Source organism: Marmota marmota, unplaced genomic scaffold (genome assembly GCF_001458135.2).
Source record: "Marmota marmota marmota unplaced genomic scaffold, marMar, whole genome shotgun sequence".
Classification (NCBI taxonomy): domain Eukaryota; kingdom Metazoa; phylum Chordata; class Mammalia; order Rodentia; family Sciuridae; genus Marmota; species Marmota marmota.
This window is the reverse complement of record NW_026000037.1, coordinates 55936056-55949457: the sequence shown is the minus strand read 5'-3', so window position 1 is coordinate 55949457 and position 13402 is coordinate 55936056. Positions and strand designations below refer to the sequence as shown.

The window sequence follows — 13402 nt, the reverse complement described above, 5'->3', positions numbered from 1 at the left end:
ATATATATATATATATATATATATATATATATATATATATATATATTGCTGCATGCACCTTAGGAGTTTAAATCATGGCTCTAACACTAACTTGTACTCTTGAGCTTGTGACATAATCCTTTCATATTTCAGTGCCTGATACATACTAAATGCTTTTTCAGTATTAACTACTTTTTTTTTAATTATTAGGGAAAATGTTAGAGTAGGGTATTTGGGGACTTCATTTTTTTAACCTTTTTAGCTTTGCTGGCTATTTTCAAATTGCTCTCTAAAGTTATTCAATCAATTTACATTTTCATTTACTCTGTATGTGAAGACTCATGTCTATATCTTCACAACACTTTCTACACTGAGTATTTAATCCAGGTTTTAGTACTCAGTGCTGATCATGACCCAACATTTATTCACTGAAGTTGCAAAATAATGATGTTTGTACAGATTTTCAAAAACTAGGAATGGCTGGGTGTGGTGGTGCACACCCGTAATCCCAGCGGCTCAAGAGGCTGAGGCAGGAGGGTTGAGAGTCAAAACCATCCTCAGCAAAAGCAAGGCCCTAAGCAATTCAGTGAGACCCTATCTCTAAATAAAATACAAAATAGGGCTAGGGATGTGTCTCAGTGTGGAGTGCCCCTGAGTTCAATCCCTGATAACCCCCACACAAAAAAAATAAGAATGGATATTTTTACTGAAGACTTTTTTTGCATCTATTAAAAGAATCAACTTTTTACCTAAAATAATCATTTTATTCCCCAAATCAACATTGCCTCATTATATTTTCTCACAAACTGCTATATTATATTAAATGTATGTTATTTAGCATTTTAAAATCACTTTTCAAAAGTAATTATAAGCCTATTTTTTTCTTATAACATCCTTTATTTTTCTGATGTCAAGATTATACTTGCTTTATAAAATGAAGTGAGTCACTTTTCCTATTTCTCTATAATATCAGAATTATCTACTCTTTGAATTTTTAGTAAAATTTGCCTGTAGTATTATCTAACACTATCATTTTGCGGGGGCGTTACAGGCTTTTAAATATTGAGTCAATATTCTTAATAGCTATTGGTTTTTAATTCATCTACTACTTCTTTGGGGATGATTTTTGATAATTCATATTTTTTCAGAAAGTTAATCATCACAGTTTTCAAATTTATGACTATAATGTTACTCATAACATTTGTTCATGATTTGAAGACTTTCTGTTACTTTACCTTTTAACTTTCTATTAATGTCTATTTGTGATCCATGTCTCCTTTTTCTTGAACAGTCTTGTTGAGTTTTGTGTGTTATTTAGTTATTTCAAGAAACAGCTTTTCCCTTCTTTGATCTCCTGTTCATATCCTTCTGATTTATTTATTTATTTTTTACATACATCATGCTTTTCTTTCCTTTTTTCTTTTCAGTACTAGGGATAGAGCCCAGGGCCACCCGCATGCAAACACTCTACCCCTGAACCTCAGCCCCAGCCTCTTAATTGCTTTCTAAACATCATCACCAAAGAAACCTGTATCTGTCACCAGTCGCTGCTCAGGCCCCTTCCACTTCCACCCCAGGCCTGGGCAAACACTTACTGTCTGTCTCTATAGATTGGTCATCCTCCACATCTCACATGCATTCCTGGAATCATACACTATGTGGCTTTTTGTGACTGATATATTTTGTTGATTCTTGTGTTACTTTTGTTTCTTCACTTTTCTGTTGTTGTTTTATTTTTCTGTGGTACTGGGGATTGAACCCAGGGCCTTATGTATGTGAAGCAAGAACTCTACCAAGTGAGCTATATCCCTAGCCCCTGTTTCTTCTCTTTTCTGACTCCCCGCTGGATACCTTTTTCCTTCTGCTAAGGCACATCCACCAACAGCCATCTTGGGCTGGGTTTGAACATCTGGAAACATGCCAAATGATTTTTTTGCCACTGTATCAAAGGTTATTAAAGGTTATTTTTCATCCGCATTTTGAAGACGCTACACCACTGCCTTCTAGTGTCTGATGAGACACTGGTGTCACTCTTTTATTTCCAGTTGGATATTACACTTCGTGGTTTTTAAGATAAATTTTTTTTTTTGGTCTTGATTCTTTACTATTGTAAAAGTAAAAAAAAAAAACTTAATGTAATATATTAAGTTTTTCTTTTCAAGTTTTGATTGATTTTTGTTTATCCTGATCAATTCTCGGAGTCTACTATTAATTTGAGGAATCAGGTCACTGTTTTTAGAAAATTCCCAGCAATTATTTCTTTAAGTATTTATATCTTTGTCGTTCTCTATCTTATTTTTCTGGGATTCCAATTATTTGAGGTTACAAGGTTTCACAACTCACCTTCATCTTTTTTATCTGTACCTTTTATCTGTGTGTGTGTGACGCAAATCACTGTCTCTTCATATAAAGGGGTTTGCTTTTCATCTTAAGAAATAACTCCCCAGGCAATGATGGAAGGCAGTTTCTTCAGGTCTTCTCAGCAGTGCAGGACCCATGGTGGCCCTTGGCTCCAAGTGGAGAGGTGGTGTCTGATCCCCTGTTTGGTGTGGGGCAACATCCCTCCAGGAGCTAGACTCCTCTATTGCTGTCTGCATTTAGACCCTGAGGTGAAAATACCAGCTGTGTCTATGCTCTATTTTCCCTTTGGTACTTCTCTTCCATTTCTGGAGTTGTTTATTTTTATAGATTTGAGTCTGTATTTTAAAAAATATATTATCCACATGTATATCTACATGTTTGAAGCAGAGAAAATAAAGTGGAAACTCAATGTTAAACTTAAAGTCTTGGAATTCTACTCCTGCATCCTTTACCAACTGTTTCGTTTTTTTTTCTCACTGTGAATGAGACTAACGTAACTCTCTAGACATTTACTTTATTCAGAGACTGTCCTTCTCCCCCCTCAGTCCCAGCTGGAATTGAATTTACAAAAGAGCCCTGAAGGCTCCCCAATGGCATGTGGGTGTCATTCCTCAACTACATTGACTCAAGCATGTCGCTAGTTGGTTTGCCGTTCTTATAGTTTTTATGTTAACTCATTAAAAATAAATAATAGGTAAGAAGAAAGAACAAATAAATTTTAAAAAATCATCTATCCACTAACTAGAGAAGCTATTACCAATGATTTCAGTTTATCTTTCCTTATAATTAGGCTCTTTTATTGAGTTATTAGCCAATTTAAAACCCTGCTTTTGCTTGAGATCAATTAGTGAAGTGTATTACTTGAACCAAATTGTTCTTTTTTTTCCAGTTACTTTGGTTAAATACAGTGAAGAGATGATAATTGTGATTATGCTTTTATTTTGTAGGGTTGTTGACGGCAGATTGCAACTATCATGTCTGATTCCGTAATTCTCCGCAGTGTGAAGAAGTTTGGAGAGGAGAATCATGCTTTCGAGTCAGACGAATCATGTAAGTGGCCCTTTTCTCTCACTGTCTCTTGTACAAAGAGAGGTGAACTCAAAAGTGGAAGGAAGTGACCATCAATGGTGGGACAAGCTAGTGAAGCTGAAAGAAGCAGAGAAAATGAGCAACACAGACAACTGTTATTGGGTATGAATCTTACAAACAATCGTGTGGTTCCTTCTGGAACTGTGTGACAGGAAGTCTGAAAGCTTAGGTAAGAGCACCAAAGTGTGGATGAGTGAGGGGAGACGTCTCTGCTGGGTAGAGTCCAGTGGTTTCAGGCAGGCTGTTACTGTTAACTGGAACCCTGTGCAGTTATCACTGCTTGAGGCAGTGACAGAGCCATCTTTTCCTGAGTGCTGATGTTGAGGGGAGCTGTGCGGGAGACTGCTGGCCAGAAGCAGATTACGTGGCAGGGGCCTGTAGTGCCAGTACCTGGCATGTTGTCAGCACAGATGATTCTAAGCTCTTCTCTTATTTTTAAATCCTGTGACTTTGCATTTTACAAATGAATAAACTTGGATGACTTTTTAAAAACTCGATAAAGTTCACATGAGTAATAATTGATGGAACCATAAGTCTCTAATCCAGTTCTGCCTGATTCTCAAGCCAGAGTATTACCCTGTGTCTATACTATAAAGTATGTTGACTCGTAAATTAAATTAAAATGTCAGGGGAACCAGGATATGCTATCCCACAGTGAAGAGCCACAAAGCACCCAGGGTTCGTTTCTGGTGACTTCTTGCACCCATGACTCTGGACCCCCACTTTCACTTTCTACCCTGTGGTCGGGAAGATTCTATGTGGTTCAATCTCACACCTTCCACTGACATGGAAGTATCAATGAGATCTTATTATCTAATTAAATTGTGGTCTATTAAGTAGGTGAATTCGGTTTCTAAAGAATCAAGAAATAGATACATAGTCATTTTATTTTATAATTTAAAAAAAACCTTGATTTTCTTCAGCTAATCTAGGAATGTTGGTTCCATTGGCTGTTCAGAAAACATAAATATTTATGTCTTGGATAAAAATACAGAAATGTAGTCAAGGCAGCAGTCCTGAACCTGAAAACGTGTCTGCCTGCCTGTCTATCTGTCATCTGCCTTTGAGACTGAAAGAAAGAAAAGGCAGATAATCATTTTGAAATTTTTATGAAATAAAAGAACTTTATAGGAAAGTTTTCCCAGATCAAAATTATTAATAATGTTGTTGCATTGTGTCATCATTATTAACCTCTTTATGCATTGTTTTTATCCTAACAGATAACAATGATAAGAAATCAGGGTAAGTGACTTTTTCAATGATGTAGCTTCTTTTCAGAGTAATTCCATAATATTCCTATAAAAGGCATAAAGCAGAGACTATTTCATGTACATCATACTTACTATAAAATTACATATATATTATATATATGTATGAATGATCCATCCTTTTCTTTTAAACACTGCTCTAATTTGATTTTAAAAATGTTTTTGAATATACCTTCTGCATTAGATCCAAATCTCCTCTGGTGTTCAGGAATACCATAGAACTCCTAGCCTAAGTGAGCAGAGGAAAAGTTGGACAAGGATGATTTCATGGACACTAAGAAATCTCCAAACCCCATATTCTTCCCATAGGCAAATAATAGAAAACTAAAATTTAATCATTAGATATTTTTCCTTAGCTTATGAATTTAAATTCTCATAAACAGCTATCAACTAAATGCCACTGTTTGGTGTGGAAGCAGGATTAGATGGGGTCTAATTGAGAAAGCAGAAGAGAGGCACCAGAGGAGTTCCTGACATGGAGGTGGCAAAACGGGGAGGGCTTTGGGGGTTTCTGAAATCCTAAGTCTTCTTCATGGCAGTGGGAGGCAGTGAAGTGGAAGAGTTAGCTCTGGGCTAGAAGAGGTCGGGTCAGCCTGGTCCTCCAAGAAACACTTCACTCCCTGGTTGGAAAAGAGAAAATGGTGGGAATGTTGTTGAATGACAAAGAAAAGATGAGCAGGAAGCTGAGGGAGTTCTTTTGTTTTTAGAGGAGGTGAGTGTAGAATGTGAAGATCACAGTAACAGCTTGACAAAGCTGCGGCTGAGAGGAACGAGAGTGATCTCGTCCACGGATGGAGTTCAGCACTGGGGGTCAAGATGGAGAGCACGTGTTCATTCACTCACTCATTTCACAAAAATTAATTGAATGCCTGTAAGGTGTTAGGCACTGTTGTAGGTGCTGAGGATACAGAAAAGATCCAAATAGGCAAAAAGCTTTGCATTTGAAGATGGCAGTTTAGTAAGAGAGAATGAACACCACAAATAAATAAAACACATAACATGGTAGTTAGTGATAACCTCTCACTCGCTTTCTGAGAGGAAAAAAAAAGCAAACGTGGAAATTAAAATATGAAATGTATGTATGTGTGAGGGAGAAGGGTTGACAATTAAGAGACGTTGGCCAGGGAAGGTCCTGTTGTGGTGACTTTGGAAGGAATGACTGATTGATATAAGGTATCTGTATCATGTAGATATCTGAAGAAAGAACATTTTAGGAGAAAGAATAGCAAACATAAACATCCAGAGGCGGGAAGACATTTGGCATAGATAAAATTGAGCAAGAGGCCAGGTGACTAGAGTACTAAGAATTGAAATGGAGTAGGAGACGGGATCAGAGAGCCAATGGGGCCAGATCATGGCCTTGGATGAGATCTCCATAAGGATTTAAGATTCCACCCTGGGTTGATAGGGAAGTTGAGGGCAGCCAAGAGATAGGATCACATGTGTTGACTTTAGTTCACAAGTGGTGAGGGGTCTCTAGCAGGCCCGGCAGCCTGGCTTAAGGAGGGGACGAGTAAATAGCAGGATGGAGGCAGAGATAGACTTGAGGGAAAGGATTGAGGGTGACGGTGAGGATGTGGTTCAGAGGCCAGGCAGTGGGACTTGCGATGCCTGGGGAAGGAAGCGAAATCTTGGTGGGGTTTAGTGATGGTAAGTAACTGGAGTGTTTAAGGGACTGCAGAACTAATTGAGGTTGACAAATAGCCGAGGAAGGAGGTAAAAAGTGAGAAAACAAGATGTATGAACTGTCACAGAGTGATAGTGGAGTGAAGTATGTCAGAAGCATGGTAGTTTCACGGTCCAGGGTATGTACGTGGAATGGGTGACTTCATTGAAGTGCAGACCCTTGGAGCCCAGGAAACTAAAGGCAAGTTAAGCATGACCTTATGAGAAAGGAAATGAATAACGATACTAAGGAAATTCAATCTTATGGAAATTGTGGAAGTGTTCTCAAAATTTCCATTATGCCAGTAAGCACTATTTAATGTAGTTGTTAAGATTTTAAGTGCTAAAAGGAAGCTTTAACATCAGCTAATCCAACCTCTTCAATTTATCCTTAAGGAAATGTAGGCATCAATAGGTGGAGGGTCATGACGGAAGGAAAATGGTTTATATCTTAGTATAATTGGGAGCGCTGAGGCCTTTTTACTTTCTCTCAATACCTCTCAGAAAAACCTCTGTGAATCTCTACTGAAATCTCTAGAAGAATGAAAGGTTATTTTTAACATAACCAGATTTGACTGGATTTTCCTAATCCCTGGGAATGTTTTTTTCTTGCTAAAGAATGGCTCATACCTGGGGAGAATTTCTCATTGTTTTGAAAAAGATGATCATTAAATTTCTATTTTCTTCTCAGGTTACAAGAAAAGAAAGGTGAAGGCACCAAAGTTGGCTTCTTTCAACTGGTAATAAAACTGTACTGATTTATGGCACTGGGTTTGCCACTGTGAATTGTTCAGACCCTAGAGGAAATGCTACCTCTTTAGTTATACTGGCAGATTTTTAACTACAGAGATAACTTATGCAGTCATAAGCTTTACCTATATGATAGCATGCTGAATAGTGATCAGAAATATGTTACCGATTAAACAAATCCACGAAGTCTCCTGGGAAATAATCACAGAACTCATAATTATCATTTTAGTAAGGAAAATCATCACAGTAGCATCATATATATTTATTCTTATGACAAGTCTTTTGAAATTTTATAACTTAGGTATTTACCCAAATTTGCACCGGATAGACAAGCATTTCTAGGCATGGGGTAGGTACTTTCCATTCTTGTTATCAGTTCTGTGAGCCAATTTGTGCCATTGCTACATGCACCACATGGTATATCTACCTGGCAATGGCATCTGTGGTAGTGGTTAGTTCCCCCTTATGCTGCAGATGAATAGCAGAACACTAAAGTCAGCTCCTGAGATAAAGAGAATAAATTCAGTGATTAGGAAAAAAGAAGATGATCTAACAATATAGGAGACTCAAGTGTTAAATAATCGATGTACAATTTATTTTGATATGATTAGTATGAACTCGGCCACTTAATTAAGATGATTCACATAAAATCTGGTATTGAGTATACTTACCAGAATCTAGTAACAAAAATTAAGTAGTCCTTCTTCCTCTCCTACCTTTTATCCATAGATGATCCCTAACCCTAATCCTTTGTTTTTCAAGTTTCGATTTTCTTCATCAACTGACATTTGGCTGATATTGGTGGGAAGTTTATGTGCATTTCTCCATGGACTAGCCCAGCCGGGCATGGTTTTTATGTTTGGTGAGATGACAGATGTTTTTATTGACTATGACATTGAAATACAAGAACTCAAGATTCCAGGAAAAGCATGTGTGAATAACACCATAGTATGGATCAACAGTTCCCTCAACCAGAGTGTGACAAATGGAACACGTTGTGGGTAGGCTATTTTTAATTTTTCTTATGTCTTGAATTATAATTCAAAATGTATGAATGGACCCATATTGGCTGATGTGGAGAGGCATCTAACACAGAACAGACATATTAATTTGCCCGTATTTCTAGAAATTACTCTCCCTTGAAGCTCTTTCCAACTTATGAGAAAGGAAATGAATAACAATACTAAGGGAATTCGATCTTATGGAAATTGTGCAAGTGTCCTCAAATTTTCCATTATGCCAATAAGCACTATTTAATGTAGTTGTTAAGATTTTAACAACTTCTAAATATAAAACTTAACAGAAACAGAATTGGAAATAATTTTTCAAATACAGTGGTAAAGGTTAACTGTTTTGTTGACTGTGTGCTTAAATATGACACTATCAATACTTAATCCACAAGGGAGAAGAATTTCACTTTGGAGTCTCAAATCAAGAGCACCCACCCCAATTCCCTTTTGCCCCTTAGTTTTAGGGCTGTGGCTAATGACTAATACGAATAATGAGCATGCTGTGTTGGAGTAGAGAGTCCTTGGTCACAGTAGTTGAGTGTCCACGGAAGAGTGGTGTGGTTCTGTGATTGGAAGGTAGCTATGCAGAAATAGCCAGAACTCAGCCAGGTGCAGTAACTGTGCTACTGTTCTCTGTGATAAGCCTGACAGGCCACCTGGTAATCAGTGAGTCAGTAGTGCACGTGGGCTGACTCATTGTCACAGTATGGACTTTGCGTCCTGCCTCATGCTGCCTCAGGTTCAGGACATACTCATTTGCACGTATAAATCCATATACTCAGGTTCAAGAATCAAGGGCAGGGCACACCCTGCCTAGACACACACTTGGAATGACTCCCTCAAAAGAATTTCTATTTCACATCTTCATTTTTGAAATTTTCTACAAGCTTGATTCCGACTATGAGTAAGTTTTGCAAAATCACTGATACTCTTCAGTGATTTTTCTACTTTGAGGGTTTTTCATTCACTTACTCATTCAACCAAAATCTTTGGAACACCAACTATTGTACCAGGAAATGGTGGAAGCATCAAGGACACAGTTACCTTAGAAGTCATTGTCCTCATCTTGGCGACCTTAGGTCTAGCCAGCCAGACTATCATTCAATCATTCATAAATATGTAGTTTCAGACTGGTAGGTGCTGAATGGTGAAAAAGCACAAGATAACACACAATTGGCAGAATTACCCTTGAAAAATGAACACACCAACTCATAAGAAATAAATTTGCTAGTGTCTAAATATATTTGTTTTCTTTTCTAAACTTAGAAGTTTCTTTCCATCTGAAAGACTCGGAGCAGTTTGTTTAACAGAATTTGAGTGCAATGACAGTCTTTTTAAATGCTTAATTTTTGTTGGAGGACAGAAATGAACTACTTTTTACAGAGTGGTATGACCACAAAATGTAAAGTTAATCTTTTTCCCCATGTATGATGTAAATTGACTCAAACCATTAATAACATTAATAAATTAACTATCATGAAGATATTTTTTTCAAGGAAAAATTCCAGTGAGTATATCCTGTTATGCCTTAAAAATTGAAAGTAAATTCTTGATTATTATTATTATTATTATTTATGGTACTGGGGATTGAGTACAGGGCTTCTTACATGTTAGGCAAGCATTCCTCCACTGAGCTCCATTCCCAGCCCCAGAAAATAAATGTTTAAGAGCTCAAAATTTGAGGCCTTTCCATGATAATAGGTGTTCATAAATATTTGTTAGATGAATTAAAGAATGAATCTACATTTCATGTTTGTATCAGGCATCCGTTAGAAAGGAATTTTCTGTGGCTCATGCTCCTTTTACTCATTCTTACTGTGACCCCTGGGAATTTTCAGCAGAACATTGGCTTTGGCTGAATTCATATGATGCCAAGCATGTAAATGAACATTTACCCTTTAGTTTTTTTTTTTTTAGAAAATTTCATACAGATATCTGAAACTGTGTAGAGCATTCCTTTCTTAGGCCATTGGGTTACCAGGAGTTCTGATAAGTTAAATACTTTAATTGTGAGTTATTATGGTCACTAACATGAGTACTGTTTCTTGTATTTCTGAATAACATGTTTATTTAGCTTTTAAGTACTAAGATCACTGTGAAAATGGAGTTAGATGGGACAGTGGACAAGGGAGAGAACATTTCCCATCTGTGAGTAGTTAATATGACTCCAATGTCCCCCAATTTCCTTTTCAAGTTTCTTTCTTGGAAAAAAAGATATCATTAAGGATACAATTTCTCTACCCCTTATAGTAGAGGTATTAGACTTGGAATCTACAAGACAACTCATTAATTTTAGCAACGTAAGGATGCATGATAATTGTAGGAGCTAGTTTTACTCTTCTTTATGTTGTTTTCCACATATCTCTAGTAATCTGTTGGATGGAATTTTTAATTTAAATTCTTATAATGGCTTTCAGTGAGTGACACAGATAAGGATTACAGAACAGCAGGCTCCTGATTAGCTTATCAGAATTTCTGCTCAGAATAGTAAATAAGTAAAAGAATGAAAGCAGATGAAAGAATGGGAAATTAAAACATCATAATACAATTTTATTTTACCCAAATAAGTATAAATAAATGGAAGCAACAAAGTCTTTTTAACTCAATCATGGAAGAAGCATACTATAATTTCTGTGATAATCTATTGGTCACATAGATCAATTCCAGTACAGTTTTGGAAGGACTTTATAAGAATGTGACTACCTAAAGAGAAGAATCTCTGGGGTCCCACTGGAGGCTGACCCTTGCCACCACTGGGAAGCTTGCCCCAACTATGGATGCATGAAGTTGGAAATCTGAGGATGTATTTTCACTTGCATTTCAGTGTATTTTCTTAGTAACATACGTTCAACTTAGTCATGTAAGCACTACTTTGAAGTTAGATGCTTTAAAACTACAAACTTTAAAAAAATTAGCTTTTTTGAGATATGATTCATATACCAAAAATTTCAACCAATTAAAGTGTGCAGTACAATGGCTTTAAGTATAGTCACAGAGTTGTATACCCATGCCACAATCAATTTTAGAACATTTTCCTTACCACAAAGAAATGTTATACCCTTACCTATATAGATTCCCTTAATTCCCATTCATATCATTCCTGGGCAATGCTAATCTTCTTTCTATCTCTGTAGATTTTCTTATTCTGGACATTTCCTATAAATGAAATCGTATAATATGTGGTCTTTTATGTGTAGCTGACTCCATTAATGTAGCATGGGAACAAAAATGTTTTCAAATTTTATCTATGTTGTAGCATGGACCAGTGTGTCATTTATTTTTATTGTTGAATAATATTTCATCATATGAACATAATATGTTTTATTTATCCATTTGTCAGTCCATGGGTATATGAGTTGTTCCCACTCTTTGGCTATTATAAATAATGAAGCTATGAACATTTGTGTGAAAATTCTTGTGTGGACATATGTTTTCATTTCTGTTAGATAAATACCTAAGAATAGAATTGCTGGATCATGTGGTAACTACATGTTTAATCATAGGAAGAACTATAAGGCTGGGTTACAGAGTGGCTATACCATTTGCATTCTCCCTAGTGGTATATAAGGAGCCCAATTTTTTCACATCCTCACTCACATTTGTTACATGTTATCTACATTTTGATAATAGCTCTAGGAGGCTGAATAATGGTTCCCAAGGAGATCTAGACCTTAGTCCCTGGAACTTGTGAATATTACCCTATACAGAAAAAGAATCAATAAAGATGTGTTTAAATTAAGGATCTTGGGATAGATGAGTTCATCCTGGATTATCCGGGTGAGCTCTAAATGCACCCATAGTTGCTTTTAACAGGGACAATTACCAAGAGAGAGAGGTAGAGGGCAATTTGACTGTAGAGAGAAGAGGAGAGGCAGGGTGACTATAGAGGAAGACAGTGTAATGATGTTACACCCAAGGAATGTCAGCTAATACCAAAAGCTAGAAGTGGTAAGGAAGAGATTCTCTCCAGGAGCCTTTGGAGATGGCACAACTCTGGCATAACTTGCTTTTGGCTCAGTGAAGCTGACTTCTGATTTCTGTTTTCCATAAATATAAGGGAACAAATTTTCTCTTGTGTTAAGCCATCAAGTTTGTGGTGATCTGTTACAGCTGTCATAGGAAACTGATATAGTAACTCACCTAGTAAGTGTGCAGTAGTATTTCCTTCTGGTTTTCATTTGCACTTCCCTAAAGGCTAGTGATGTCAGACATCTCTTGAGGTGCTTATTTGTCATATTTATATCTTCTTTGGAACATGACTATTCAGATCTTTTGCCCTGTTTAAAATTGGCTTATGTCTTTTTATTACTGAGTCATGAGGTTCTTTAGATATTCTAGATACAAGTCTCTTATCAAATACTGGATTTTTAGAAGACTCTCCTCATTCTTTGAGTTATCTTCAATCTCTTGATGTCCATCTTCTACATTTTAAATTTTGGTGACATCTACTTCATTTTTCCCTTTTATTATTTTGTTGCTTCTGCTTTTGTCATCATATCTAAGAAATCATTGTCAAATCCAAAGTCAGAAAGACTTAAATCTACATTTTCTTTTAAGGGTTTTATAATTTTGCTCTCATATTTAGATCTGTGATTCATTTTGAGTCAATTTTGCTGTGTGATGTGAGGTATGGGTCCCACATGATTCCTTTCCACATAGTCAGTTATCACTGCGTGGGTTTTTTTTTTTTTAAGACTCTCTTTTCTTGTTTCCTTTCCTTCCCTTTCCTTCTTGCGTCTGCCCTTCTCCTCCCCCCTTTCTCTTCTTCCCTCCCTCCTTCACCCCCTCCATCCTTCTTTCTTTCTTTACCATTGAATAGTCTCAGAACCCTTATCAAAATAAATGTACTATAAACATATGTTTATTTTGGAGATCTGAATTTTATGCCATCCATCTATATATCTATATTTTAAAAATTTATTCTAATTAGTTATACATGACAGCAGAATGCATTTCAACTCATTGTGCACAAATGGAGCATAACTTCTCATTTCTCTAGCTTTACATGATGCAGAGTCACACAGTTCATGCATTCATACATGTACATCCTTCCCAACCCACACCCCCACCCCTCTTCTCACTCCCCTCAGCCCATCCAAAGTTCCTCCATTCTTCCCTAGGCACCCCCAACCCCCATATTAATCAGCATCCACATATCAGAGAAAACATTTGGCCTTTGATATTTTGGGATTGACTTATTTTGCTTAGCATGATATTCTCCAACTCTATCCATCTAACTGCAAATGCCATAATTTCATTCTTCTTTAAGGCTGATATATA

At 36.7% G+C, this 13402-nt stretch overlaps 1 protein-coding gene across 3 annotated transcripts in view; it reads left to right on the top strand.

Moving 5' to 3' along the window:
* Abcb11 (ATP binding cassette subfamily B member 11) overlaps positions 1-13402 on the top strand; it is a 92456-nt gene that overhangs the window by 8615 nt on the left and 70439 nt on the right. For all 3 annotated transcript variants that reach the window (XM_048812429.1, XM_015479284.2, XM_048812428.1), the window contains 4 exons: positions 3288-3390; positions 4650-4671; positions 7054-7102; positions 7875-8113. In XM_048812429.1, coding sequence (XP_048668386.1) covers positions 3315-3390; positions 4650-4671; positions 7054-7102; positions 7875-8113 — 386 coding nt within the window. In that variant the 5' untranslated portion in view covers positions 3288-3314. The remainder of the gene's footprint in view (positions 1-3287; positions 3391-4649; positions 4672-7053; positions 7103-7874; positions 8114-13402) is intronic.